Source organism: Triturus cristatus, chromosome 5_2 (genome assembly GCF_964204655.1).
Source record: "Triturus cristatus chromosome 5_2, aTriCri1.1, whole genome shotgun sequence".
Classification (NCBI taxonomy): Eukaryota; Metazoa; Chordata; class Amphibia; order Caudata; family Salamandridae; genus Triturus; species Triturus cristatus.
The window spans coordinates 195,110,237-195,135,734 of record NC_140588.1 but is presented as its reverse complement, the minus strand read 5'-3'; the positions used below and the strand labels follow the sequence as shown (position 1 = coordinate 195,135,734).

General features: G+C 46.4%; 1 protein-coding gene across 6 annotated transcripts in view; it reads left to right on the top strand.

The window, feature by feature from the left end:
- Positions 1 to 25,498, top strand: part of SYCP2L (synaptonemal complex protein 2 like) — a 1,177,754-nt gene that overhangs the window by 635,485 nt on the left and 516,771 nt on the right. For all 6 annotated transcript variants that reach the window (XM_085606974.1, XM_085606977.1, XM_085606975.1 and 3 more), the window contains exon 20: positions 18,320 to 18,384. In XM_085606974.1, the coding sequence (XP_085463100.1) occupies positions 18,320 to 18,384 (65 nt within the window). The remainder of the gene's footprint in view (positions 1 to 18,319; positions 18,385 to 25,498) is intronic.

Genomic DNA, 25,498 nt, shown 5'->3' with positions numbered 1-25,498 from the left:
GTTATTTTGTACAATTCTGGTTAAACTAGTTTGTCGACCAGTTTATATTGTTAGCACTGACGTCTCAGTTATTGAGAAATCAATTTTGGTCCTAATGACCTTGATATTTGTTTGAATAAATGCCCTACTACTTTTCTTCCATCTTGACAATATATTTCATAAATCCATAAGTGAATCTCTGGACACAGTGGGTCACTTTTAGTGATTAATATTCATATTTTCCTCGGTGTAGTTTGGCCCATTTTCATCTTATGGTTGAGTGACCCAATGGCTGACTCCCTCATTTGCGATCCAGTGTCAACCATTTTACACACAGGTCTTCAGAGGAACTTGATTCTCTTATAGTTGTAAAGTAGGACACATTTGAAGTTTTGGGATGCATGTTGCAGAAAGATGGTAAAAGGGCATAAGGATTTTTTATGCATTCTTAATTTTGCATAAATCCCAAATATTGGGTGTGTTGTGCATTTTTACATAATTTGTTTCTAATGCTTACTGGTTGCTGGCACTGTAGGCACGTGGAAGACTAGCTAGAGTAGAAAACATGACTTTTGTTTTGTACCCAAGAGCATACCTTGCATACAACTTCACTCAGACAGCTGCTGAAGCATAATTCTTTTAATATTTGTACTGTTTGTCAAATTACCCCTACGACACACGGAAATGTATTGTACAATTTTACATACCCTAATCTGACTCATAAGCAATGTATATGGTGTTTATCTGGCTACAACACAAATTACTGCAGTGCCTTCAAGTCTTTAAATCCCCAGTGGGCCGTTATGTAATCGAGGACCATCTAAATGGTGTGGTGTTTCAGAAAGTCAACCCCAGTATTGGGGGGGGGTGGGGTTGTGTCTGTGAAACACTAATGGCAGTGCCTGGTACTTTGGGTTGTTTCCCAGCTTGTGGTAATCATAGCTGATTTTTGTGTGCATGGAACCATCTGAGATCAGGGCCCTACACTTGCAAGGGTCCTTCCCCTGAGACTTCCAATGTGATTGGCACGGCTATACAAATTGATTTCTCTCCTCACAATTTTCTGCTGTAGGTGACATCGTGGGTCATCCTCTATGGGCTCCCTCCTGTGTCCACATTTGTTAGTGTTTTTGCTGTATGGCAGCCTAGTGATGGTTCTGCATTTAATTTCAGGGTGACTTGCTCTCACAGAATAGGCAACAGATCTCCTTTCCAAATACAAATTAGATTTTCCCACGTTTCACTGTAGCTTTTCTGACAGTTGTAGTCCCTCCCAGAGAACAACAGGGTATATAGGGCTACTGGGCCCAACCATGGTGGTTGAGACCTTTTTACTCTTTTTAAAAAAAAAAAAAAAAATTTATTTTTTTATAAATCTTCACGCCTTTATCGGAGAGAGCTGCAACCTGGAGGACAGGACACTTCCCCCTGTAATCTTTTTTAAAAAAAAATGTTATTATCATTTACTTAGAAAAGTATAACAAAAACTTTGCTGGTTACACTTATCAATGTCCGTTATCATGACACCTACTTTATAGGTTATATACACAGGTAATGCATGAGGCCTTTTACTCTAGATGTCCCAAGGCCCAACCTACTATGGATCCTGCTTAACTGGACCAAGTACCCCTTCTGCACTTGACTCTCAGGGGTAGCTGTGGTCGAGCAGTCAAGGCTCCCGTGTGGTGGGCGGTGTAAACACAGCTCAGTGAACAGGCCTCCCAACTCAAAAGTGCAAACCGTACAAGCAAAAAAAAGATGCCTATCCAAATACTTGTTTTTCTAAGAAAAAGTAGTATTTTATTTCTAACTCTACACTGGCAAAGAAATGTGACATTCAAATGCAACAGCACAATCCCCCTTGAGGCTCTTGTAGTTGTCAGTTAAATCCCTGTCTCACCCTCCTTCGTGTAACGTGTTAGGGGTTATTGGCCATTCCCTGGTGGCTGCATCAGGGACTGTAAACTATTAGGCCATACTCTGGCGTTCACCCTTTTGACCTTTTAGGAACTTAGTCAAAAATGTCTATAGAGCTGAAGCACCATTCACAGCCAGCTTCCCTTGGGCCCAAATGGCCTGTTCACATCTTACTTGCTCTCTCAGACCAGAAGAGTTCAGCAAAGCAGCAGGCACTTTCAAGTGCCCACCAGCAAGTCCTACTAAGTTCTGAGAGGTTTTGCTGCTTACTGGCATGTAAGCACCCCACGGCATAGGTTCTCTCTCCTAGGCAGCGCTGTCGGATGCCTTTAGACGTCAAAGCAGCCGTCCCTGCTCACAAAGACACAGTAAGTTGACTATGCTCATTAAGGGGCGGTGGCAGGGGAATCCTTTCTTCAACTCCTGACTGGAGCCAGCAAGGGTGTGACACTGTCCACAGCATCTCCAGTAGTCCTCAGTGGTGAGTGGTTCCCTCGTAGTGCTTTTCCAACCTATGGAGCCTTAGTTTCTCCTTCAGGCAGTGACCCGAATCCTTTGACATTGTTGATAGCAGCAGCCCCTGCTGGCATACAGGGTAGCCATGGTATGAGATTATACATTTACAGGCTCTTCCAGCTCATGAACCCTGGGCCAGTCAAGCGTTGGCCCTCGTTGAAGCGACTACATTAACAGTGGTCCCCTCTGGAACATGAGGCCACCGCACCATGGTGGTACGGGTGTAACAAAACCTGCACAGCACTCAACACACAGCTCAGTCTATGGCATCCCTATCCTGGCATACAGGGGTCGCTGACAACACTGGCAGAAGGGCAACAGCCTGATCGGTCCTCAGCTGAATCCTAACACCTCACGCAGGGAGTCCTCATGGTAGGAATCTCAACTGGATCTGGCTTCCTCCAACGCTCCCTTCTTCCTTACAGTGACCACTGGCAGGCGCTGGTGCTCCAGGCTCCGGGGCAGGTGGTGTTGGTTTCCCTGGACCACGTCTCCTTACTCAGCAGGGAGACTAGCAGGCCTTGGCCTCCAATTCTAGTCACAGGCAGACGTCTTGCAGAGCTTCCCCTTCTCACACAGTCCATCTGGCGGCTTGGCAGATGACAAATGTTTGTGGATTCAACCTCCCCTTCTTAAAGTCTTTTTATAGATCCCAAATGTGATTTAGGAACTGCCTTTAAAGTTTTATGTTGAGGCTCTGCTTCTTTTGAAGTGAACACTTCTTTTCATCTACCTTCATGAAATAGGCTGCCCCAGCAGGCACCACACCAAAGCTGATTGTCCACAACACAATTCAATGGAGTGACCAGAGTTCACACATGGATGCCAGCCACAGTAATATGTGTATCAAAAGATTAATCCCAGATCCCCAGCCCTGCTCTTTATGATTCTCTTATCAGTCCCATATCCTTTCCTGAAATGTGTCCAGACCCCTTCTTTGTGACCGATCACTGAATTAAAGAGCAGTCCTTTGAAATGGAAAGGAAGCCTCTTCTTTTTCACTCTAGTGGGTCCCCACCCACACTACAGGAATGCAGCAGTACACATCTGTCAGGGGGAGGGGTCCTTTCCTCCTCATGTCTTTACCGGGCAGTTGCCCCATAAGGGGGAGCATACACTGAATCAAAACAACCTTTATATAACAAAATATCAAAAGGGGAGTCCAATAAAAGTCCATCTGTGTATCCAGTCCATTGAAGTCCTCATGATTTCAACGTACTAACAAATTTATTACATTAAAATCTTCAAATATTTAAAAGCATTTCCCCCTATTACAACATAATGAGGGAATCTTACATATAGCTCAATTACCTAAGACATAAGATGGACTGAACATTTCAAAAAGAAACAAACAAAGTGTCAGTAATTATAATCACAAAATTGTGTTCATGTTGTACACCAGGAAGATTAGAGATCTTCTACCAATCATATATCCATAAGCTAAAAGAGTTGTTCCATACATTATCGCAGATTTAAAAGAGGACCCCTCGGGGCATGGCCAACAGCCGAGGGAAATGGCCGCATGGTAGCTCCGCTCTGTCGTGCCACTCCCGATAAATCCTGATTAACATTATATGTCCCCAATGAAACGGACTGTACCGGAGCTCATCTGGCCCTGACAGTGTGCCCGTTGTGTGGACCAAAGATTGCCTGTATCGAGGGCACATTAGTGGCTGAAAGTGACCAAGATCGAGCGGCAGCGACGAGGGGCGTGGAACGCACAGCATCGCTCTCCAGCGGCGCATAACTAATCCACGCCGCGGCTGCAGAGAAGGGCCTGTGCCTGAGAAGAGGGGGGCGCGTGGAGGACCAGACCTCAGCGGTGCTGCCTGTGAGTGTGTTGCCCCCCGGCCATCCCCCACTGCATTTAAGCCGACGGCCGGTGTGTCATATGGCCCAGCGGCGGCCCACACAGACGACAGGCATACGCACTTCGGGCCCAGAAACACTGGAGTCAGCAGTGATGGATTGGTCTGAACTTGCCCATACACTCAGGAATAACTGGGGACCCATAAGTATCATGCAAACGTGACATGCTCTACCTCCTTGATCACCCTGAGACCTGAATAGAGTGGCGTGGTGCATCGCGGCTGTGGTGCACTCGATGGTGCCACCGGAAACATACTAAGTGCCTCTGTTGGGGACTGGGCCTTGTGCGGGGACTTAGATGCCATTTCCGAGGAAACTGAGGTCAAGGGAGTGGCATCACAGTAGCGCGGTGCAGAAAAAAGTCTGCAATAACTCAAAAGACCTTGAAGTGAGGGTGAAGCCCTAGGGGCCCTGGACATTTTAAAACTTCAGGAGGTGGGGGTGAAAACCACGTCTAGACTTTGCAGGTAGACAATGCACCTGCGCTGTGGGCAGTGGCCATGGAAACCTGCTATAAAAGGAGGGGGACTGGAGACTAGTGCACATCCAATTGCTGGCTGCTGCTTCCCGCACAGTTAAGTTTTGGCACAACGCGATATGGTGCGCAACTGGTGTTGCCCCTACATGATATCAGCACCCCTCCCCCCCACCCTTGCCGATGTGGGGCCTTTTCTGAACTACAAATATCTCCAGGTCTAGGCCTTGCTGGCGGAAACTGACAGGCTGGTGTGGGCTGGTCTCACAAGTAGGCGGCGGTGAGTAACCAGTACGGCCTGACCCTCTCTCTGAAACACTCCACACGCCAACTACACCATGTCGAGCGGCCACAGCGGACGAGGCACGCTCCAAACAAAATTAGAAAAATATGCATGGCAGAAGGGCCAAGATGAGGCGCACTCTCAACCCAAACCGAGTGGGGATCAGCCAGACCCCACGCTGCAGGACATTCTAACAGCCATAACAACAGTCCGCACCTCTCTAGAAGGCTGCATTGATACCGTCGCCTTGAAAGTTTCCTTGATAAGAGCGGATATGAGGAAAATGGCTGAGCGCATCAATGCAGTCGAACTCACGACTAAGGATCTATCGACGGACACTGACCTCCTCAAATGCCAGGTAGCCGAACTCAAAACTACTGAAGATGCAATGACACTGCAACTTGATGACTATGAAGGCCGTATGCGGCGCAACAATATCCACATTTTAGGGGTGCTGGAACGGGCCGAAGGGCAGGCGGCGGACATCTTTGTCGAGGAATTGATCATCAAGCGCCTCCAACCAAAAGGACTCTCTAAATACTTTTCGGTAAACGAGCACATCGGGTGCCCGGAGGGAGGCCCAACCCTGGTGCGCCACCTCGACCTCTCCTGGCTAGAGACTTAAACTTTGGCAACAGGGATACCACACGGCGAGAGCAGCCACACCGCTAGCCATAGACCACAGCAAAGATACCTTCTTTCCAGACTTTACTCTACGGGTCCAGAAACTTATTTCATAGCTTCCTGGACGTGAAGCTTGCGATGCGGGACCAAGAAATGAAATACGCCATGGTGTTCCCCACAAAGCTGGGAGTGGAATCTGAGGGGAAGGTATGGTTCTTCACTAGACCTGAAGATGCATGGGACTGGCTTGAGACTGGAGAACAGTCAGCAAACGACAACGTAAACCCGCTAGTGCCAATGGAAATAACGGCAGGTCGAGTCAGTTCAGTTCTTCTTTATTCGATCAATTTAAAAAGATTATAACACAGAATAATGCATGATATAAAGTTTATAGTCGTAAAATCTTTCGTATTTCATCTAGAAGTAAGGGTAAAAAAGGCAGCCAATAAAGCCTCGGACTTTTAAGAGCCCCCCTATGGCATACAAAACAGATTAGCACACGGTCAGCCCGTACTTACTGACAGCCCCCCCTTTCCTTTTTTTCATACAGGCCCAAAGAAACTAGGCTAGTGAGAAACATATTAAGGGGTCAGGTAGCAATTTTAAAAGGAAGAGTGCAACTCGGCATTGCCTAATATTCTTCTGCTTTAAAATAGGCTTAAGGTAGTAATTCCTCTCTTTCTTGTAGAGTCCGCAGAATAATACTAGGTGCAATTCAGTTTGTCTTGATAGGCTATCACTTGGGCATAAACTTAACTCCGCATGATAATACGTTTTCTCCGGATAGCCTAACATTAAGGGAATCATGTTCATGTGGATCTTTAACAGTATAAATCTATGTTGTGGGATGGTAACATTTGCTAAATAAAAGTACCCTCTCTGTCAGTGGTGGATTCAGGCGATGGGTAGCAACTGCGTATTTCTCTTTGTGGAGTTACCTCCGCTTGTAATCCGCCACTGAAATGAACATACTCGAAACTTTGTTCTTTGAGACCCTTCTACAGGTCGAGGGTTCCTTAAATAGGTCGTGAAGGCGAGTCAGCAGCCTGGATCACAGCCCGGCGATGAATCCGAGACACAGGACCCAACTGGTTAGAAATTGGTGGTTTGAATGGGGGTATACCTGGTCTTTGGCTAACATGTCTTGTGGAGATGGCCTTGATTAGCTTGGGTTGTTCTGTCATTAGTTTAGCCTACATTAGAACTTCAACACGACACACATCTTGTATGGTCAGCTGTGCAATTGTACTTGCTTCCTGTGAGGAAGACATTACGGTTTTCATTCTGTGATAAGTATCACGTAATAAGTCCTAACTACATGATGTGGGGTTGATCGCTAGGGACACAGATGTACAAACGAATTGATGCCCCAGGGAGTGGGGTTGGATCACGTTCCTGACATTAAGGGTGGGCGATACGCACTCTGCAAGTTTGGGGTGGCGGGAGTTTTTGTGCCAGTCGTGCAGGGAGGCAGGGTGGGCGCTGGGTGTTGGGGAGGGGGTGATTGTTTGAATTGTGTTGAATGTTGTTTTCTTGTGGTGGTATGTTTCACATCATATATGCGGGTACATGCTGAACACGTAGACGTGGTAAACTGCGCTTTACTGTACACAATTGCGACATGGATAGGCGACACCTCACATCATTTACATGTAATATGCCTGACCAAAATGTGACAAAAGAGCTCCGCGGCCTCACATGGAATGTCAATGGACTGGGCGACAAACTAAAGCGCAGAGTTGTACTCCAATATCTCAAAAGGCAGACTCCAGATATCGCCCTGCTCCAGGAGATACATCTCCATGGAAATAGCTGTAAGGCACTGGGCCGATGGGGCTATAGAGTAGTGGCAGATGCCGGTTTCACATCTAGCTCCAGAGGGGCAGGCATTCTCATCTGGAAACAGTGTCCCTTCATAATACACAACATTTGGACGGATGACCTGGGGAGATTCGCAGCATTAGCTGGCATAAGGGAGGGGAGGCCACTTAATATCATCTCTGTATATGTCCCTCCGGCACTTAAGACGTCCACGCTGTCGGACTTGGGCAAACTACTATTAGAACTTCCGACTGGTACATTACTGGGTGGTGACTTCAGTCTTGCATTAGATGGCCGAGTAGATCGACGACCTCCTCGACCTGACCCACACGATACATCCCCTTTGAAGGATTTTCTCATGGCATTTGGCCGCCATTTCAACGCCCTGACTCGGAGTTTTACTTTTCACTCCGGGGCGCATGGCAGCCAGTCCCGCATTGACTATATGCTTACACACACTGATGATCCTCCCAACTTTAGTGGCGCCACAACACTGGCTCGCGGAATCTGAGATCACTCTCCAGTCCTGACTCGGCTGACTTTCTCCCGGGAGCGCTGCCGCCTTAACTTATCTATCAACCCCTGGAGTCTAAAGATCGTGCACTTTAGACGTGCCCTTATCGACGGAGTTGACCATTTTTTCAACAGAAACACACACACAGTTCAGTCCAGCGGCACACTATGGGGCGCTTTTGGGGCGGTAATAAAGGGTTTGGCACTCTCGTTGATGGCATGCCACAGGAAGGAAAGGACTGCTACATTAGTAACCTTAGAACAAAAGATACGAGATTTAGAGGCTGAGATGGTGACAAGTGATAAGGAGCAATTAGCCCGTACACTGAGTGCCAAACATCTAGATTATCGTCCGTTGGCCGGGGAAGCCGTTAAGGCAAAATGGAAGGCAACTGCTCACAGAATATATGAGCTCGGCGATAACACTGGTAAGATGTTAGCATGGCTAGAGAGATGCCAGGCGGCCCAGAGATGTGTGCCCCTTAAAGAGATGGACGTGGGGGACTTAGTGACAGATCCACAGCATATCGCTTAGACCTTCGCCTCCTATTTCACCTCCATATACTCCCCAGCCACTCATACCATGCTGCAGGATTCTCAAAATCTTCTTGCCACAATTCCAGTGGCTGCCCTTACGGCAGATGATCGTGACAGTCGAGAGGGAGATCTAACTGAGGAGGAACTCGTGACGGCCATCAGTGGTATTAAATTGGGCAAGGCAATGGGCCCAAATGGGCTCCCGATAGAATTACTTAAGTTAGTGTCCTCCAAGATAATGCACTCACTACATGCAATGTATGTGGAGAGCTATCAGTCAGGCTCCCTACCCAGGAAGTTGATGCTAGCGTGTATTGTCGTAATACATAAACCGGGTAAACCGGCAACGAGATGTGAGTCTTACTGTCCCATCTCGTTGTTGACTACTGGGGATAAAATCCTGGCTTAGGTCTTGGCCAACTGTCTTCTGCCAATTATATGCAAACTCGTACACCTGAACCAGTCAGGCTTTATGCCTGGCCGTAAGATGGCCCTCAACCTTCGACTACACGCAGTGCTGGGGAGAACCGACACCATCCTTGAGGATGAGGCAATATTATCATTGGATGCAAGGATCAGAGACGTTTTAATGCATGGGCAAAGTGGGCTCTGGCCCAGGGCCCCAGCCTTTCAGGGGGGCCCCTGACAGAGCCAGCTCTGTTCTGCAGAGTCTCTTACTTTGATGACCGTGAATCATTCTTAAACAGATCGTTTTAAATACTATTTTCTTTTCATTTATTTTTAATATGGGCGATGTGTGAGAATCTATGACAGACACTTTGCAGAGAAATGTTGTTTGCTTCATGCAACAACCATAAAAAGTTTTGTATAGATCAAAACACGACCTCACATATGAGAAATGGGAGGGTGTCACAGATTACTTGCTGTAATATTAGTGAGCTGCTACAGGGTTACACGTCACTATCCATGAATATTTAGATGTGAACACATTTAGAATTTGTGTGTTTGAGCACTGTCAGTGACCTGGTGAAAGAGAACATGAAAGAGCAGAAAATAGATCATAAATTCAAAGCTGTTCCAAACAATGGCCCCCAAAATACATTTGGCCCAGGGCCCCCAAAATCCTTAAGATGTCCCTGGCAAGGATGACATTTGATACTATCGAATGGCCCTATCTATTCGCCCTCCTTGAACGACTGGGGTTCGGCCCTCACTTTATCCAGTGGGTTCGGCTGTTGTACACGGAGCCCACTGCACAAGTGGTCATCAATCAACCTACTTCCCGTAGCTTTCACTTAGGAAGAGGGACCCGACAGGGCTGCCCCCTTTCACCCCTCATTTTTGCTCTCATACTGGAACCGCTGGCGACCTGGGTTAGGGGTGACCCTATGATTAGGTGTTCGAAGTGGACATATCCGCATGAGGACAGAATCTCCCTCTATGCAGATGATGTCTTGCTATACGTGGCGGTCCGAAGGCCTCTATACATCGAATCCTACACATTATTGCACTATTCAGCACCCACTCTGGCTACACCATTAAGTGGACACAGTGGGTCTTGTTTATGCTGCAGGGTCCATTGCCACAGATGCCTAAAGGCACTACTATCACGGTGGCTGTGGAGGGCTTTGGTTATCTTGGTATGTATATCACACCTGACACGTCCCATTTTTATGAAACTAATCTCTTGCCCCCACTGGTCATATTCCGGAAGGATGTAACTCACTGCCGATCATTGCCCCTCACTATATTAGGCAGAGCAGCATTGTATAAGATGCTAGCTCTCCCGTGTTTTTTATATGTGTTACACAACACTCCCCACCGGGTCCCTGACGCCTACTTTGTCTGTGTGGAGAGTGAGGTCAGGAATCTCCTGTGGGATGGGAAGTGCCCACGCATAGCGATGCAGAAGCTCACCAGGGGGTGGTAGGAGTTTGGGATTGCGTTGCCTGACCTAAAACAATATTACTGGGCCGCCCAACTTGCAGTGGTAAACCAGTGGATTTTTGCCCCTCCACTGGAGCTTGCACTACGCACGGCTAAATGGATGTTGCCTAAGGTAGGGTACCAGCATGCACTCTATTCTAATCCCAGGAGACTGCACCTTACAGGCCCCACCGCCCACACAGTGACACTCTGGCATACTGTAACTAGGAAAATGGGCTGGCATAATAAAATCGCACTGCTCACCCCACTATGGGAATCCGAATGATTAGGTACACTGAGTAGATGCTCGGGATTCGACAAATGGGATATTATTTGACTGTCAGTGGTGGGTGATCGTTGGAGGCGAAATGCTATGATACCGTTTGCCAATCTCCAGAGGGAGTTCCAACTGGCTGATTCCGAGACATACCGTTACCTTCAGGTCCGACATGCAATTACCTCTGTTGTCACTAGTGGCAAGACTCTGCCGCAGGCCTACCCACTGGAAGACAGACTTTTGACTGACCCCTGACAAGCAAGGTGATCTTGCTCACTTATCACAAGCTGATAAATAATATGCCTGATCCACTGGTTCGACTCCGTCAACTGTGGGAAACAGATCTGGGTTACTTGGAGGATGAGGACTGTCAAGAAGCTCTTTCCTCCCCTCGGGAGGTTGCAGGTTGCCATCTCTATGTGCCTCTGACTTGTCCAGCTCAAAATCCTACACAGAGCTTATCTAGCCGCACGCACACTGGTTAAGATGGGCCGTCGACCAGATACTGTCTTAGGGGATGTGCTTCCGAGGGTACTTTCTTTCACATAATCTGGGAGTGCCCCCGATTACAGCCTTATTTGGGAGTAAATTGTTTCTGAATTAGCAAGGGCGAGTGGGAAACCTATCACCGTCTTCCCCACGGCTTTGTGTATTGAATGTATGGGAAGCTATCGACCTGGCGCAAACGGAACGCACATGGGCATCTCTGGGATTTGCATTGGCAAAGAGAAATATCGCCCAGGGATGGGGGACCAGAGTTCTACCGAAACACTCAAAATGGGCCAATGATATGGAAAATGCCATGATTGGTGAGAAGGGTGTGTTCAAGCATAGAGGTTGTCCCGCGAAGTGGGATCATAAATGGGTAAAGTGGAATGTGTCTCGGGGAGAAATTTGTATTTCTCCATCAGTTGAGTTGCGCAGGAACGCCACTGCCATTGATGATCTTTCGGTCTAGTGATATGATCTATTGCGATGAAAATTGTGTCATGTACGAATACTTTCCTTGAGTATGTTGCCGCTGAATGGTTGGGTTGCCTGTCATTGTACCACCACAACTGTTTAATAAAAAGAAATTGTAAAAAAATAAAGAGGACCACTCGTATAAAAATCATGATTTCTAAATTCATAAATTTAAACATGTACAAGAATTTGCAAACACAGGTCAAGTGCATCAGTTCAGTTTTACTCAAAAGTATAATTTAACATATTCAAGTATTTGCAAAAACAGACCAAGTGTACCCACTTAGTTAAACTCAATAGAATAAAATTCCCATTATCCATTAAATCCATATAATAATATTCTACACACATGTAGAAAGGAACCCCATCTAGGGTCAAAATATAGATTATACAGATAATTTTCGAGTTACTTACAACTCAGTATCAAAACTGTGATCCAAAACTACATTTATCCAGTATTGCCCAATCAATGTCTCAAAGAAATAGTGTCCTGAAAGTAAGCATGTGAATCATGTTACTCTCTTTACCCTATCATACGGAGCTGTTTCTCTTTAAAAATAATTTCAACATTCAAAATAATATCCTCATTCAACTAGACACGTGCACCGCTCAAGAGATCAACCACACCAAAAATAGAGTAATGGATAGTCTGAGTGGGACTCGCAAAACCTAAACCAACAATCTTAAAACACCTACAAATCATAACCTTAAAAATTTATCCAGAAGATGTTGTGTTCATTGTCGACTGCTTTTCAAAAAAATCATATCGCCAGCCACAAACGCAGATACACACATACAATAACAAATGGAGGAATTATATTAAATATTTTAATGTAATGAACTTGTTTGAATGTATTTCTGCAGCCCTGATTCAGTCCTACTAAAGAGACGAAGCATGTTGGCTAGGCTGAGAAGTCATGATTTTGGGAAATCAAATTCTATAAAATACATATTGGCTTTGAGGATTTCAATGGACAGGATGGAGAAGTGATACACAAATAGGACTCCCTTTTTGATATTTTGTTATGTGTGGGGTGTTTTGATTCTCTGTATGCTCCTCCTTATGGTGCGATTGGATATTATAATGGGGGTCCTGTGGCGGTGGGACCCCGGAGGTCAAAGCATTCTTTTTGATTACTAGATTGTGATACTCTCTTGTGCGGGACTTCTATTCCACGACTGATCGATTGTGTTTGTTTCTTTACCAGGTAGACCTGTGCTTCCTAAAATGGAACCCAGTGTCTTCCATACAATGTACCATTGCAGGCAAACTCAGTGTACATTCATAGCAAACTTTCTGTTCAGAACTAATATCTCTATGCATTGTACCCTGACATGTACACATGGATTCAGCAAACATACTCAGTTTGCGTGCACTGTTCAGCACTGTCGCTTTTATATCTTTAACCAGGGTGTGTTATTTAAAAAAAACACACTCACTGCCCGCACACACACTCACGATGTCCACACAGCCTAACTCGTCACCCTTCATTTGTTGTACTTCAGGCAAGCACGCATGCACTCAGCACATGCTGTTCCTGCGCATGCACTACAGAGCACTACATCTCTCATGTAATATTTTCTCCCAATCATACATACACCCAGTGCTTGGACTAACCACACATACTGAACAGTACTGCTCCATCCTTCTACTGTACCCTCCCCAGGCATACAGAGAACTAATGCAGAGTCACAACTCCTGTGCCTTGCAGCACTCCACATCTACCTAATGTAGGCCAAGAGTGAGTTAAACAGGCCGCAGCAGAACTTTTAAGGTGAGTGACAAAAGGTGAAAAGGTTCTGTTCACTACTACTGATCACTGTAAGCTGCCACCACTATGCTCATACTGCCTAACTTCTGGTGAAGGCGTTAGCCTTCCACCACTATGAGGGTAGCGCTTTGGGCACCCTACTTGGTCCAACCAAACCACAATCTATGGGTCATGGTGTTCACAAATTATCTGTATTCTCCTATGACAATCAGCATTACGGACCCAAACAGCACAGTTGAGCCATTGGGGCAGGGTTGCATATCTATGTACCATGCAGAGTCGTTTTCCATCCCATCAACCACATACTGGAGTATGCTAGGACTGCCATGGAGCATTCCCTGTCCACTCACCCATTATTTATGCTTCCTACCCCTAAGTTTGCGTAAAGGACCTATTCAGAATATGGGGTTATTAAGTTCTTGGCAGGCCATTCAAAGATCTACCTTTTACCAGCAGTTTCACCAACCTGAGGGGAGATTTGCTGTGTTGGTCATGACTCCAGTAGCTTAGGGTCATTATTTTTGGAGTAAGAGAGGGCCACCTGGGAGGGCTTTTGGGCATGCACTACACTGGATATGTTTTCTGAAGAAATGTCCTCCAACAGGTTCCTAGCATGTCCCGCTGTTGTGATGCTCTTCCCTCTAGGTCCATGCTCCAGCCCCCCTGGCTCTCTGCTCAGTTCTAGCCAGTATAGACATTCAGCTGTGGTGTCACAGGCAGAACCGCCAGGGAGACTGGGGTCATTGTGTCCAGCTTACTGATGCTCTAAACCTCCAGCATATTCATCCCATACACACACATTTATAAAGCAGAACAACACCAAAAATTGTGAGAGCACACTAGCTGTAATCGACACTACTAGGGTTCCTTCTAGGAAAACCCCTGATTATAGTAAGGTCTCGGGCAGCCATGAGTGGCCTGGGTGTTATTTATACTAGCTATTTCTAGCCTCCTGCCAACCAGTCAGTCAGCCATGTCCCTAAGCCAGATCACCTACCTTGATCACCTTAACTCCATACTTCTCACAATACCCAAAGGCTCATCTTATAAGATTGGTTGAAGTGTAAAAGTGGTGTTATATGTTCCTCTCAGTGAGTACCACTAGCATGAATAGCAGTTTCTAAACCCAGTTATTCACTGCAATGATATCGCAAGAGTGGGAATCAAAAGTTGTTTACCTCTTTTACTACCTCATAAAAGCATGACCCGATACTCTAACGGGGATCTCAGTCTGTCAGCACAGTGCTGGCGCTCTGCTCGGATGCAGAGGTGACAAGCTTTCAGATTGCTTGTGTGACATTTCCTTGATTTCAGTGCACTTATGAGTCGCGTTCTGCTGCCAAATGTGTGAGACTTGCACTGTGTGATACAGTATTAAAATGACTTGCATATTTACAGTGCTTTCTCAGCTGCAGGCTAGGACATCATAACATTATGAATACACAAGTCACTGCACCCACCAGGTTTCAATTCTGTTTCTTTGGTTACACACAAGCAGACCACTGCAGTGATTACATTAGCCTGATATTTCATAACGCAAAAGTTAATTTCCCACTGATTACTTTAACTTTCCGGTATCTTTCATTTATGGTGTGTGTGTGTCATTGTATATGAAGTTACTGTTGTGTATTACAAAAAATGCATATTTTCAAAGCACTTGTTCTATATTTAGTGCTAAATCTATGCACATTTTAGGGCAGTCTATCTTATACTGTGTGTAAGTCAATTTAAAAAAGATGTGCACATTCAGTGCCTTCTCCGTTGCATGTTTGGACCTCATAATGCAATAAATACACAAGTGCCTATTCCCCACTGATTCACTGATTCCCCACAGGATTCAGATCCATTTCACTCTGGTCCCTCACACATCTGCAGTGATTGCTTTAACCAACTGAGGTTTCATAACGTCAAAGAGTGCATTTCCCATCTATACGTGTATGCAGTTACCTGAAGGTGAAAGACCAACAAACTAGGTCTAGGATATTTTGTCCTTTTTAGACACGTATTTGACCAGACAATGCATTCTGAGGGCACACCAATTTGAACTCTGGATGAGTGTAGTGCTCTGTTGGGCCAATCTGTGACAACAAGAAGCGCCTCCCAACTGCCTGTCTTCGAGCCAGGCGGGGTCCACCGGGTTGCCTAGTGCGGATTGTAGGCTGAGGATCCTGGGCTGGCATGATATTTATTGGAACAAAGGTATGCAGTTCCTTAGGAGAATATAGAAGGGTAGAGAAGAGGACTGGTCGGTATAGAATGCAGTCCAAAAGGGGAGGGGGGTCTCTCTCTCTCTCTTTAGGAACTGGGGCAGCTCACACACCCGGCTGGGTGCCATGCTTCAGCATAGGGCATGCTCCTTATCAGGATGGCGCTGCAATGCCTGACGGGCACCCTATGAGGGTCTCTGTCAGATCTTTTATTCCCAAAGCCAGAACGTGCAGTGTGAGTAAGGGTCTTGTGGTGAAGATGGGTATCAGGAGTGTTGGTGCAAGGTGAGGGGTTTAAACTAGGACCTAGTGGTACTCAAAATCAATTTTAATCAGTGAGTCCATTTGTCCCAAATAACAATGAAGATAGCACACTACTGATATAATGTTGAGCGGTGGCTATAGTCTAAAGGTCAACATGTTTCTTGGCTAAGTAGTCACAAGATCAATTTGCAATTCTTCAGGACCGAAAAACAAAAAACTATCTCCACTGTAAATCAATCATGCAACCAACCTAACAGTGAGGTAACTTGTTTGTTTAACCAACCCCTTTGGGGTGGCTCACCAGCTGCATCGATTGCTGGTAGAGGGATCGTTAAGGATTTCTTAACGTCGGTTGAGCTGCGAGTCAGTTGCCGTATGACCTACACTTGCTCCACCAGTTAGCCTGATATTTGCCTGAGGCAGCAGGCACAGCAAGCTGAAGAGTGTTGGCTTCTTTTGTTTAAATTTGTCCTGCAGCGCCTCAGGGCACGGGCGAAAGTGACTAGACGGGGGGAGGGGCGCTCCCTCCGTGGTAGAGTTACCCTTACATAGCACCGATCCCATTAAGGGAGTGTCATGACTGCATAATGTAGTCATGAAAGTTATGATGTGACTGTGGTGCCCGTGGTCCACCGTGTCAATGACCAAATGCTGGATAAATACTCATCCCTAGGGATCAGGGCTGTGATGGGTTTGGCAGAGCACTTTGTTGCTCTGTATCTAAGGAAAAGGCACAATATTAAAAGATCACTCTTACCAGGATAGAAGAGATACAAACACACACACACGCACTCACTCACTCACGCACTCACTCACTCACTCACTCTGCAACTAGCAGCTGTCCTACCCTTGCTCCAGGACCCGCTTCCGGGTCTGCTGTATTTAGCTCAGTATGGTGTATCATGTTTACTTGGAGGCCTAGAGGGTCAACCTCGGCGGCCATCTTGTGGGGGGGGAATTTTATTAAAATGACGTTGTTTATCCAAAGGGATGAAAATTATAATTCGCACATGGCGCCAGGATGTGACTGGCCAAATGGGGACGCTGTGCATATCAGTGAGAGGCTCTCAAAGGAGCGTCATGTTAATGGCATGTAGGTGGTAATTACCAGCTACGGGCCATCAAATAAAACTTTATTTTTTGTCATGGTCAATGTTAATGAGAGTAAAGAGACTGAGTAAATATTGGGGGCACATATTTACAGCCCGCTTGAGTGTGGATAATGGTTTTGATGGGCAGTATAATTGGCCAATACCGATTGAAATCCAATAAATACCTCCCAACGGGCCCTGCATGTTGTACTGAAAACCTATATGAGAGTGCCTCAGGGAAGGGGGTGCCAGGATGTGGGTGGTACAATGGGGACGCTGTGAGTAACACAGAGGAGTCTCTCCAAAAGTATCATGTCTCTGGCATGCGTGTGTCATTCTCAGTTATGGGCCGTCAACAAAACCTTTATTTATAGGCCATGGACATTGTATAGAAAGGTAAAGTCACTGGTTGTATTAGAGGGGGGCACATGGTAGAAACTCGCTCCAGTGTAGATAAGAGGTTCTGATGGACATGGGAGAAGTAATGGTATGTCGATTACCCCATACTTGGGGGCCACACCTAGCGCCGTATATAGGCGGCATGTGTTGTGTGAATCGGTGGTGCCTGTTTTAGAATTGACTATTCAATTGCATAAGTAGTGAGGTAGAAGGTTGTGTAACCTCATTCTGAGCAGCAGGTGCACAAAAATGCAAATCTTCAAACTGACTTCTTAGTGGTGCGAATTGGTCATAGGATGTTAAATGCTAATTCGAACCAGAAGGTGGATCCGGGGCGGTTGAGCTCGACCCATGGGATATCGTCATTGAGGCTCTGTGTATGTGAAGAGAGTTTAAAAACCCAATTCTGCTCTTTTCTGAAGAGGGCCTCTTTTGATATTTGGGGGAAGGCTTCCAAAATCATCCAGTATAAATCACTGGAGGTGTGTGCAGTATAAATCACACTTTTCCACACATTTATGAGAGAATTGTATTATGAAATACTGGGGGATTCTCATGTTTCCCAAGGTCTTTGCTAGTTTGCTGCAAATCATGGTAGGATTGAATGGCCAGTGGCCCCCCCGCTTCCCTCCCCAAACACCCAATAACAACCTGCGAGCACCTTCGAGATATCTCGTACAATTAGTCTTTTTTTCGAGATGTGCTGGAGATCAGAAGGCTTATGTTTATTGTATGTGAATATTTTATTGATCTCCTTATAATAACTAACCATTAGTGGTTAGTTATTATGAATACCTGTTAGCTTACTTTAGGCAATATTAGGTTTGGGATGGCCGTAAGAGAGCGGCTACCGAACTTCTATGCCTTTATAATTTGGGGTCCGCTTTTCAGGATGTGTGTAACCAGAAGTGTACATTTTTTGCAGAACGGTAAGCTTGAAAGAAGTAAGAGGAGGAAATCAAGCGTTGAAAAACACTCGGAGGAAGTGAGGTAAAGTCTTCGTTTTTCTTTTTAGTGTGTTTTGTACAGTTGTATATATGATTTTACCGATAATCCGCACTTAAAGCAGAAAATGCAACATGAGTAGAAAGTACCAATGCAATTTAACCCATCCTCTAAACAAAGCAAAGGACAACTTCAACTACCCCACCTCCCCCTTCTACTATGCAAGAGACCTGGGCATTGGAGACTTCATGCATTTGATTCATACTGCACAGGCTAGACTAGGAGAGGGTGCCCAACATATTACCAAACGTGGCTTGATGAAATCTACATGGTAACATTGTTTACAAACCGCATGAGCGTAAGCAACAGCAAATGTGAAGTGGCACAAGACTTTGAAATATGCTATGTCGTTTAATTTATGAAAATGTAGACTTCTGTCAAGCCAAATGAACCCCAAAAAATGTAGTGGTGGCATAGATACCGCCTTTGGCCTAAAAAATTACATCAGGGGTGCACATCATAACAGAGGTTGTAGGAGATCTTGGAGTCAATGTATGATGAAAAGAGAAATCGATAAAATATCACAACTAAAGGAAATGGATATTTTAATTGACAACGACATTCCGATCAATACATTGTCGTCACAAGTCGCTGCCACCATATGCCACGGGTATGGCGCCATTATAGACCAAACTGCATGTTGTCTGTTACGCCTTTCCCCGGAGTAATTCTTTCTGGGCCCATGCTTTTAGAGCACCAGAGTAGCCAGGGAGGCTGTCAGCAGCAGGATTACAATTGCTCAGAATAATAAGAAAGAAGATCCTCTCTCTGGACAGTGCCTCTTCTTTCTTGCATTTGACTGTTGTGGTATAACCCCCATTGTGGGGGTCAGCACTGCTCTCTCTCTAGGTTGGTCCCTCCATTGCCATTTTCTTTTAGCTGCCCCACCTCCAACAACTTGTGTGGAGTGCCAGCATCAAGGTGTTTCCACAGCACACCTGAAGTGTACTGCTCTTGGCACACAGTAACTATTGGATCGCTATTGTGGAGCTAGGGAACAACTTTTTTTTAGTTCTGGGTTGCTGTTTCACACATTCTTGTTTTCAGGAATATTAGTGCAATTGTTTAAATTTATTTGAGGAAGGGCTGTGTACTCCAAATATAATAGCTAAAAACTAAGATCAGGGCTCAAGTTATCCTTGTGGCAGCCATTTGTTAACCCTATTTATTTTAATTACAACGGTACCCAAAGGTGTCCTGACACTGAACTCTGAAACAGGTAAGGCCAAATAAAGTACCTCCGTCTGAAAAGAGAAGTGCTTAAGGGTTTGCCTAAAAATTGCAAGATTTGATACATTGCACACATAAGAGAAGTCTATTTCAGTAGGACAGCACAAATAATAAGAGTGTGAACTTCAGTTTGAATCCTTTTAATCCTTGGGGACCTAAAAGACATGGAAATTAGAGGGTCTTGGGGATCATAAAGGCTCATCGGGATGAAAACATTATTGTAAATAAGTTGGGCCAGACAGAACTACTGATCTGTGTACCAAACACACATGTTCTAATTTATAATGGTGCATCTTATTCTCATTCTGTGCCCGGCGGGTTGGAATGTTGAGTGAAGCCAAAATAGAATGTTGCCGTGATGAACGGTATTTGGCAGTTGGTGACTACTAAGCAGAGCTGGGGGCATATTACTTCAGTGAAGCAGACCTATTACTACCTGTTTTCTTCTGGAATTATGTCAAATTGGATTCTCCTCAAGGGATAGCTGATGCCTCCACCCATAATTTATGCTCTGTCTGAAATCCTCTTGACCATTTGGACAGCTGCTGTGTTCTATTGGGCTCTCCAGACTTAGAAAGTTTTGACCTCCTGAGATTGCTCCGCTGTGTCTAAAATAGTCTGCTGTGATACTGGAGGCAACTGGTGGCCTCAATCCGGCAATTGGTTCCTGAACTGCCGCTTTAGGCCGACAAAATGACGAACCTCCGATTTGAGGTGCACCACCAATTCTGTTACTCTTCTTTCTGTGTTCAATATTCCTAGTTCCCTCATGGTGCCTACCTGCTGCTGAACTTAGTGAGTATCGGGTGGAGGCAGAGGGAGTATACCTTACTGTGGCGACCTCTCACTACAGAAGTTGAATGGCAGCGTACGCCTTTCGGTGGTGTCTGTGGGATCATTGTTGAGCCAAGGGTATTGGGGACTACTACCTCACTGAACATTAATGACACCATTTTAGATGTCTGCTTTCTTGAAGACTGACAGACTTCAAGCCTTTTCGTCTATTCGTTTTTCCTGTCAATTGAGGTGGAGATGGAAGGCAATTGGAAGAGTCACGCCCAACTGGGGACTGTCGAGACCTGTAGTGTGGACAAGCTCCATTCAGCATAAGGCAGCATCTGTTCACCTTTCTTGCACACCGTCAGCCAAGCGCTAGTCCACACAGACCGTCAGCCAAGCGCTAGTCCATGCACTCTGCCAGCCAAGCGCTAGTCCATGCACTCTGCCAGCCAAGCACCAGTCCACACTCACTGCCGGCCAAGCGCCAGTCCACGCACACTGCCAGCCAAGCTCCAGTCTAGACACCACCAGGCAGGCGCCAGTCAACACAGACTGCCAGCCAATCGCTAGCTCATACACCAAGTTACACGCTGACCATCCGCCGAACTCCAGTTCACACACAAACTTTCCCTGGTGTCTAGTGGTTTTTTGACCCTCCCTCCTTGGGGACAGATGGGCCTAAAAATATGGCTGATCTGCCCCCAAGGGCGGGGGGCAGAAACTGCCATAATACATGCCCCGAAAAAGGGGAGCGACTCTTGCCAAAGGGGCCACTCTCTGACATATATATAAATGAAATCCCTGGTGACTAGTGGCTTTCTACCCCCCTCGGAGCAGATGGGCCTAAAAATATGGCCGATATGTTCCCATGGGGGTCAGAAACAGCCAAAACACATGCCCCAATAAAGAGGTATGACCCTTTTCCAAGTGTCTTCTTGCCCAACATGCCAAAATAAATTAATCCCTGGTGGCTAGTGGCTTCTGCCAGATGGGCCTAAAAATATGGCCAATATGCCCTCAAGGAGGGCACAAATAACCAAAATAAATGCCCATTATAAAGGGGAGTGACCCTTGCCCAAATGACCAATTCCCCAAGTCGCCAAATCATATTTTCCCTGGTCTCTAGTGGCTTCTACCCTCCTTGGGAGCAGATCGGGCTAAAAATATGGCCCATCTGCCACCACGGGGGGTAAAAACAGCCAAAACAAATAGCCCCTGCAAGGGGAGCGACCCTTGCCCAAGGGCTGCTCCTCAATACATTCATCCAGAAAAAATCTCAGGTGCCCTAGTGGCTTCTGCCCCCCTTGGGGCAGATTGGCCTAAATATATATGGCTGTTCTACCCCCAAGGGGGACGGAAACCACCCAAATATTCACCCCCTAAAGGGAAGCGACCCTTGCCCAACTGGTCTCGCTCCAAAAACAACAATCAGCAGCTTGAAAATCCCTGGTGGGCATTTCTTCTGCACGATCGCAGCCCCACCTGCGATCATGCAGTAGGTATGCACTGCAAAGAGACATTGAAGGAAAGGAAAAACTTTCCATTCCCCCGGTACCCAAATCCCAAATCCCAAATCTCGCCCCCCAGGAAGAGAAACCCACCTCTTTCTCTGTGCGTGCTGATGTCATCAGATGCCAACTGGCGAAGCACTCCCGCTGCCATCCCTGGTTGGGGGGTGAAAAGGGGTGGCCCACGGGGGGGAGCGCCAGGTCCAGCTGAGGGTGGAACTGTTCCGTACTCGGCACGCAAGCGATTAAAGAGAAGCTTTAGGACAAACAAAATGTTTTAGACTTGCCAGACTTAAAACCCTGGAGTACAACAACAATCCTATACTTATTATAGAGATGCTAAAGATGAATATCCCTTTTAAGGACCGTTCAACAGTAGCCAAAAACAGTTGGCAAGTTGGCCAATGGGTCGTGGTCAAAAGACCAGCTACATCACAACAAATTCAATCCATTTTCAGAACCATTGAGGATCACAGAAGTTAATCATAATGTTGTGGTTTTAGAGGGTGGATGAACCTGGAGCATGGACAGGTCGGCCACATGTCCTGAGTCCCATATTGCAGGAGCTAGCAACCACCTGTGCCCTGGTATCTGTGTGAATCTCGGGTCAACCGTAAAATACGTGTGTCACCCTCCGGTGTCGCAGTTCTCTGTATAATTTTGTTGCATTAGGAAACTAATTGTAATTTATAATGGTCCATTATATTCCTTTCTCCCCTCATCCACTTAGTTCTTTCTGTGCCAGGTGGTTTGGCATGTTGAGTGAAGCTAAAATAGAACGTTGCAGGGAGGTAAAAATATTTGGCACTTTGTGGCTGTTGAGCAGAGCTGGAAGCATATCACTTTAATAAACCAGACGGAATACTACCTGTGTTCTTCTGGAATTACTTCAATAAAGAATTACATCTCTCTGGCCTTTTTGCAACCAATGGTGTCACAAAATGAGCATTTACAGTACAATGTGAAGATGGGCTTCAGTACAAGTCAAGGGGCAGATTTTTGAATGGCTTGAAGCCTTGGATGGCATGTAATTATGAAGTCCTAAGAAGACACTATGAAAATTGCTGACTGTTTTTTGCCATTATTCTGTCTTGAAGCAGAGGCAACAAAATGGAATAGGAGGACTAAAGTCCAGGTACTGTTTCTTTAGTCTGTCAGAGAGCTTGTACTTAAAATTGGGTGTCAAAATGTTTTGATATAATTTTTATCTCACATTGTTTCTGTATAAAGTTGTAATATCAACTAATAGTCCTGGATTTCGACAGAAGAAATTACTTCAGGCATAGGGAGATTTACTTCCAATGTATTCATTTTTTCTGTTTACGGGGTCATGCATTCTGCAGTGTCTTTCTTTACAGTACACCCCTCAATCCACTCCACTCTATGCCTCTCAACTCTGCCATTCCACGACACTCTACGCCACTCTATGACTACTCCACTCTGTCACTCTAAGACATGTACTCCAGTCTATGACAGTCTAATTCCCTGTGTGCCACTCCACACAACTTTACTCCACTCTACTACGACACACTACTCCTGTCCTCGATCACATTGTACAACACTCCACTTTGACTCACCACTCCACGACACGTCACTCCAGAACAGTCTACTCCACTCTGTGCCCCTCCACTCTGTGCCCCTCCACTCTGTGCCCCTCCACTCTATGCCCCTCCACTCTGTGCCCCTCCACTCTGTGCCCCTCCACTCTGTGCCCCTCCACTCTGTGCCCCTCCACTCTGTGCCCCTCCACTCTGTGCCCCTCCACTCTGTGCCCCTCCACTCTGTGCCCCTCCACTCTGTTCCCCTCCACTCTGTTCCCCTCCACTCTGTTCCCCTCCACTCTGTTCCCCTCCACTCTGTTCCCTTCCACTCTGTTCCCCTCCACTCTGTTCCCTTCCACTCTGTTCCCTTCCACTCTGTTCCCTTCCACTCTGTTCCCTTCCACTCTGTTCCCTTCCACTCTGTTCCCTTCCACTCTGTTCCCTTCCACTCTGTTCCCTTCCACTCTGTTCCCTTCCACTCTGTTCCCTTCCACTCTGTTCCCTTCCACTCTGTTCCCTTCCACTCTGTGCCCCTCCACTCTGTGCCCCTCCACTCTGTGCCCCTCCACTCTGTGCCCCTCCACTCTGTGCCCCTCCACTCTGTGCCCCTCCACTCTATGCCCCTCCACTCTATGCCCCTCCACTCTACAACACGCCACTCTACAACACGCCACTCCACTCTACAACACGCCACTCCACTCTACAACACGCCACTCCACAACACGCCACTCCACTCTACAACACGCCACTCCACTCTACAACACGCCACTCCACTCTACAACACTCTACTACACTTTGCCTCCGCACTCTATCCCTATCTACAACATGCCATGCCACTCCTCTGACACACCATACCACGCCACTCCTCTGACACACCATACCACGCCACTCCACCCTACAACACACCACTCCACGACATGCCCTACACTGTACGTCCTTCCACTCTACACCCCTCTACTCTAAGACCCTGTATGACATGCCAATCTGACGTGCCACTCAGCACTACTCTGCTACTCTACTCTTCGCCCTTCCACTCTATGCGCCTACACTATGCCACTCTTCTCTGACACACCACTATTAGCCACACCAAAAAGACACACCACTCCGCCCTCTGCCACTACACTGTATGCCACTCCACTGTACGACACGCCAATCTGACACGTCTTTCCATTGTATGACACGCCACTCCACAACACTCTACTCTACCACTCTACTCCCCTCCACAACACTGTACTCCACTCCACTCTACTCAAACAAAAGGAGATGATGGACGGAGCGCTGAAACTTTTCAGACACTCACCCCTTCCCACCCACCCCCCGTCGCAGATCTGGGTTGAATTGATCACCATTCTTTAGCTCACTTCACCACCCCAGTTCAGACACAGCTATATGCAAATCAGTCTCGACTCTGTGCCTCATGGGAACAGTCCAGCCTGAACTGCCAAGCCATGTCTTCCCTGGACCGGAAACAAGCATCCTGGAACTGTACTCTACTCTACACCATCCTGTGACATTTTACCCCACTGTACTTTGACACTACTCTAGTCCACTCCAATGTCATACAGTTGAGTCACATGCCACTTCACTGTACTCCACAAGAGGCCACTCCTCTCTATGCCCCTGTATTCCTTGACACTATTCGACACACCACTGACACACCACTCTACTGTACTTATCTCCAATCTGACACAACATGCCACTCCACTGACACACCACTTCACTCTGGCATGACACTCCACTCTGAGACTTTACTCCACTTTGACACCTTACTCCACTCTGCGTCACTGTACTACACTCCATGCAACTCCACTATACATCACTTCTGCACTCTATGCCACTCTACAACACTCTACTCCACTCTATGCCCTTCTACTCTATGCCACTCTAATACATTGTATGACACTCTGACATACCACTCCACTCTTTTTTATGACAACTCAGCCACTGTATAACACTATACTTCACTATACAACACTCAGCCACTGTGCCCCTAACCCACTCCACTTGAAGACACTCCACTCTAGAAGACACTAATCTACT